This window comes from Tubulanus polymorphus, chromosome 3, assembly GCF_964204645.1.
Source record: "Tubulanus polymorphus chromosome 3, tnTubPoly1.2, whole genome shotgun sequence".
In the NCBI taxonomy this organism is placed as follows: Eukaryota; Metazoa; Nemertea; class Palaeonemertea; order Tubulaniformes; family Tubulanidae; genus Tubulanus; species Tubulanus polymorphus.
In genome coordinates, this window is record NC_134027.1 from 12705660 (window position 1) to 12711659 (window position 6000).

The following is a 6000-nucleotide window of genomic DNA, read 5'->3' on the forward strand; positions in this document are numbered from 1 at the left end:
TGCTCTCTGGCTTTTTAAAACAGATATTTTTCCATCAGATTTTTCGCGAAAAACCTTCTGTAAATTTTAAGGACGCCCTTTTTCAAAATTTTGGCTTCCTAAGAATCCGAGAATGGATTATGCTTGAATGTATGATTTATATGAATATATGCTTAGTTGCACAGTGAAAAAGCCTTTCAACCATGTCATTTAAATTCGCTCCATTTGTGTAGGAATAGGCTCAGCCTGTGGCTGGCCTAATAAAATCATAGTTTGCTTAGTGTAGAATGCAGGGATGTGTGCGGAGATGTTTGAGCGTTGATTGGCTCATTAATAGTCTAAGAAGTATCTCTTGACAAATGTGGTTTGCCACTATATCTATGACATAATACAAGTGGTCCATGGACCTTGAGACTTATCCCATGTAAGTAAATCTGATGTTCCAGACCAATAGGCTCAGGCCTCCTCCAGTCAGTGGTATTGATGATGATGTAATCATAACTTTCGTATTGAATGAGCCGAAAATGATGTAAAATAATTTTTCTATCCAACATTTTTTACCATGATTATTATGAAAAGTAGAGCTTAAAATTGTTGTGTGCTAAATTCTAGAATCTAACACGAAATATCTTGTAAATCATCGAATATTCTATTTCAAAAATCAGGGTACATAGACCTATGGCGAAGTGCATTTCAAGGAGTTTTCCGTGACATTTTCAAATTTTTCAAATCTCAAAATTTCTCATGTAACATATTAAGTAGCGCAGCAGCTATCAATACAAACCCTGACTCCCCAACCTCACATTTACGACACTTTTGTTGATAAATATTTTCGGATTTGACAAATTTTCACTAAGCCTGAAAATTAACCCAGTCAGGTTTTCACCTTATTTAGCCAGCTGATTTCGTTTAACAATGATGGCTGCCAGACAGCCATTGTGAATCTGATCAAGCCAATTTTTGGGCTGCAGATATGACTAGGGTAGATACATGTATATAATAAATATCAAGACAACCACTGAAGTCGCTTCAAAACTTTTCGAAATAACTAGGTTCCATCTATGAAGACATACAGTGAAAGACTGATGCAATAGCATAGCCAGCAGGGACTTAAGCATACAGGCCAGCATTGGGATAACCACTTTCAGTATTTTTGGTTGAAATTTCCCTTTTTTCAGAATTCTGTACCCATTTTCAGTAACATTTTCTTTCGCAACATTTTCAGTATTTCAATATCTCAGTCATATCTTCTGATTTTTACCTTAAAATCATTGGTAGTCAGTGAGTAAATTGGATCAGTAACATTTCGTAAAAAGAAACGAAATTCTTAATATGGACTTTCTTAAATTTACATGAGTGTATGTTTAATCAGCATCAAAATTAAACATTGGTACTCTAGATTAGAGATTATAAGCAGAACAATTGGAAAATAGAGAAAACTTGGATTGAATTCAAATGATTGGAGACTTTTTACAGATAATTAGATCGAAAATAAGGACGGAACATATCAAGAAAAAAATGTCTTTTTTCGAATTATGAATGGAAACGCATAGGCCTACTTATCTTCGGCGTGAAGTTTTTGGCAGAATTTCAGAGAATCCGTGCTCTAAGTAATCAAAAAAGCCTAAGATGTCCCCCTTGATTGAATCCAGAAGTTTTCACGAAAATCTGTCTATTGATACAATCTCCATCACACACAACTGCATGACGATTCATCATGAATATACATGGTAGCGGGTTTTTCCCACTGACTCAAATAGACACTCTACATGGTGCGAGGTGCGATGATTTCTATACACTGTGTAGGCCGCCTACGAAGTTTGTTAGACAATTTATTTTCGTAAAATTGAACAATTTCCAAGTTCCCAATTTTACTGCCCTTCTATAAAGTTCACTGGTTTTCCCGGCCAGCCGCGACGAACCCTGGCAATTGAATCATTTGCAGTTTCCAGGAAAACTTCAACTACGTCACACGCGAGGCGTGCTTTTCATATACATGCACAGATCTATACATCACATAGCAGCGAGTCTGTAATGAGCACGTGTATGAAGCCCTAAACGGGCATGTGTTCTTCCGAAATGAAATGTAGTTCCAACAACAAATAAATAACTAAATTGATAAATAAGCAACAGATTCCCATGAAATTCGATAGGGTAAGAGCTTTTATTACTGCATTGAATGTTTTAAAAGTTCCAAAGAGAAACTGAGCCTTGTTTGGAAATTATTTTGTACCAAAGGAAGAAAGTTTCATATGCGATAACAAAATTGACTTCGCTAAAGAGTGCATAAAAAGTAAAATGCTAATATCTACTTTACACAGCTTGCTCTTAGAGGGGAAGGAAAAATAAATATCCGGAAATAGCTAGTTCTATTTGTCTTTATGGCTCTACATCCACAGTTCTTCAGTGGTACTGGTGTATTGGCCCGGATCAGACTCGGGGCAAATTTGGCCAGTGCCTAATTAGAGAGCGCGTTCACGCGCAAACTATTCACTCGATACTAAACAATGCTCAAACAAAACTAAGTGGATCATTTCCGGTGCCAGGGTGGATTCGGGGGCTTGAGGAGTAATACGCAAGGCAGATACGGGCAGCTTGAGCACTAATGGGTTAAGTCCCAAGTGGGCTAACTATGCTTAAATTCTTAACTTATGCTCCAACTAATGCTTCTAACTCATGTTAATCAAATCGCTCATTATCTATATCTCAAAAATGGGTATGTATCTAAAATCAAGCAACTCACTTGTGGGGGGACACCATTATCTGCATTAGTAGAATTCCCTGCTATCACAGTAGTCGATACAGGTGATATGTTTGACTGTTGCTGTTGCTGGTAACGTTGGCTATAGGGAACATATTTTGACTGAGATGAATATGTACGCTCTGAACCCTTGTTAATAGCATCTCCATTCGTTAAAGGATTTGCGGTTTCTTTGTTGAGATTATTTGGTTTATTGTCAGATTTATCAAATGATTCCCTACGCAAAACCGTATCAGAATCACGACGATAATTTCCACCAAATGTTGACCTGAGAACAGGTCGGTTAACGCCCGTGCTATCTACACTACTACTTCCACTGCCAGACACCCTTGTGCTAGCTGTAGTATTACCAACAGTTGATGATGCCGATCCTCGAATCATATCCGTTTCAATCTGTATATCCACATTTAAATATAAGAACTTGAAATATTTTCCAATAATATAACTAACACTTATTCCTATACAACGCTAAAGAGTGCAATAATCAGTATACCATATCTACAGACTGAGTGAATGCGCATTAGTTATCCAATGCTGAATGCAAGTGCGTCACACAAAGGGAGCGCTGCATGATGATTCATGGTTAAGAGAAGCATCTGCTAGCTAGTGGAGAATACACATCAGCGAAAATACATGTATTTTTGATATCAGATATAGAGCAGAGAACCAGCTTTTTATCAATAGTTGATGCCATAATAACCTGAATATTTAATGTAAATTTTAACTGGAACGCTAATATCATTACCATGTCATTTCTTTTTGAACAATAATAAAACAGTATTGAATCAATCAAATATTTCATTTCGTGGAATTCTAATTCTAATTCTATAGTTGACTCCTAAACCGGTACAGTTGGGATCTTCATTTTTCTACCGAATTAGGTGGTAACTGGTTTGAAGAATCACAAAAATCAATGGAAAGAAATAGGGAATTATTGAGCCTAATGGCCGTCAAATTGTATTGCTACTTTCTTTGCAATTTATACGATTAGACCATATAGTAGTGAATCACTAATAGTTTGCTTCCTTATAACAGACACAAGTCCTTCAATGGTCTTCATACGTTTCTTGTTTTATGACGATTTCCTCCATTTTGGTACACTCATGATGAACTTACATAGTGAAAAAAAAAACTATAGCCAATTTAGGTCATGAGTGTGCAGTAGTAGCAATATAGGACCTAATATGAATCACCAAGATATAGGATATTGACAGTAGGGCAGGGGCAATTGCAGTGGGGGATTTTCGCATATGATCTGGTACATGCAAATATCGCTCTGATCAAACATGTTTGATATTTTCGTGGCGAATATATTCGCATAGTATTATGTCCGCTCAGATGGCTAAGATGGTCACATGAAAAACATTTTGAGAATGGATTCAAATTATTTTAAATTATTGGGAAATGAATTTCCAGTTGAAAGGCTACTTCTTTAAGATCTTTATCTTAAAGAAATAGCTCAACCAATAGGGAAGTTTCCAGTTTCCAGGCGCCATTTTGAGGCGGTTCCACAGGTCCTGCATTGTTGGACAGATTTTCACATTTTTAAACTAAAACCTTTAGCGCGATTCATTGTAGTCCATCCCCCTTTTGCTTTAAAAACTTAAGTCATGTATCGTTAGAAAGGTGGCAATTTCTTTTTTCTGATGGTGTTTTATTTTATTTTTCTCGGCTGCAATAATCGAATACAGTTACAGTTTAAAAAAATATACGTCACTTTAAGGAAGGCGCCTCAAAAAGATTGGGAATTTCGTGTTATTGACTGTAACTTTTTCATGTTTTGAGATAAAATGTAGAATTTTTCATTGAAGATAAAGAGTTTTATCTGAGGATTTTGTTGATCATACTTTCGTAAAAATATCTTCATAGAAACGCGCGTGGCCACCGGTTGGGTCAAGCGCAAAGCGCACATGAGTGGTTGACCGTCAATTTTTCTGCATACGCGTATTACGCTATTTTCATGGCAATTTTCTAAATTCTAAGTTTGTCACTTGACACTAACTAGCGGTCAAAATTTGTACTGTGTATATTCGGTCTCTGATAGGCTGGAATTCCTGCCTTCAGTTCTGTCGCATCACAGATGAGCTTATGTTTTGTTGGTTGCGATAAAAAGCACATGTCGGCCTAGTGTAGTCCAGAGAAGAACATGGGCAAATAGCCGGATATGGCTTGTGGTGAGTCAGTAGACGTCGCATTTCTATCACAAGCTGGCTTACGTTGAATGGATACAGCAGCTTACACCCAGTTGCATCGGTAGGCATCGAGTCGCTTGTCTAAATAAGCCAGCCCTAAGGTTTACTAAAAAGAGCCCCAAGGGGCACCATGGCCAGCCTGTCAGCTTTTTATAAAATGGCAAATGATGCATCTGTGGCTGGGTTAAATTTGTCCAAATACACTCCCAGCTCATAGACTAGTCAATCCCAGGCTAATAATTCACACAATTGAATTGTGTTTTCATAAGTAGCACAGACAGCGACTGGAGCTAGCAGGAACAAACACCTCAGATAAATTTTTTCCCTTGGTCTTATTGACTTGAATGTTGAATAGAATTGAATTTTTCTGAAATTTGTTCAATGAAATAAAATTGAATTGGATTTGCTGTTTTACCTTGTTCAATAATGTAAAATTGAATTGGATTTGATTTGATATTTTTTGCAAAATAAAATTTGATTGAATTTCCATTTTGAGCACATGACTAATTAGCATATCAAGGTCATCCATCCGATTTGAGAAAAAGCTATTTTCCCGGACTTTGCACAATTGTCAATGATATTTTCTGTAGTGCAAATAAAAATATTCCTCCCAAAAACCTAATCAATTTAAGATTTCACAGAAATCGATATTGAAATACAATTTAGATCTTAAAATAAAACCCAGAAGTAAAACGGTAAACGATACCTCGGATTCACGTGAACACCTGCTGATCAATGCGGCTAAGCCAATCATAGAGGAGTCTTTGCTTTCTGATTGGCTTTTTTAAAACAGATATTTTTGCAATCAGATTTTCACAAAAAAGCTCATATAAATTTTAATGACCCCTCTTACAAAATGCAGCTTCATAGGGGTTGGAGAATGGATAATGCTCAAATGAATGATTTGTATGAATATATGCTCAGTTGCACAGTCAAAGAGCCTTTACTCTGGAAACCATGTCATTTAAATTCGCTCCATCTGTATAGTAATAGGCTCAGCCAACGGCTGGCTAAAAACTGCATTACCCCAATTCCATGTATTAAGGAACAATTATCACATATGAACAC

At 36.6% G+C, this 6000-nt stretch overlaps 1 protein-coding gene across 1 annotated transcript in view; it reads right to left on the reverse strand.

Annotated features, from left to right (window-relative positions):
• LOC141901248 (septin-7-like) overlaps positions 1-3223 on the reverse strand; it is a 43717-nt gene extending 40494 nt beyond the window's left edge. The window contains exon 1 of the mRNA XM_074788364.1: positions 2723-3223. Coding sequence (XP_074644465.1) covers positions 2723-3121 — 399 coding nt within the window. The 5' untranslated portion in view covers positions 3122-3223. The remainder of the gene's footprint in view (positions 1-2722) is intronic.
• Positions 3224-6000: the final 2777 nt, after the last annotated feature.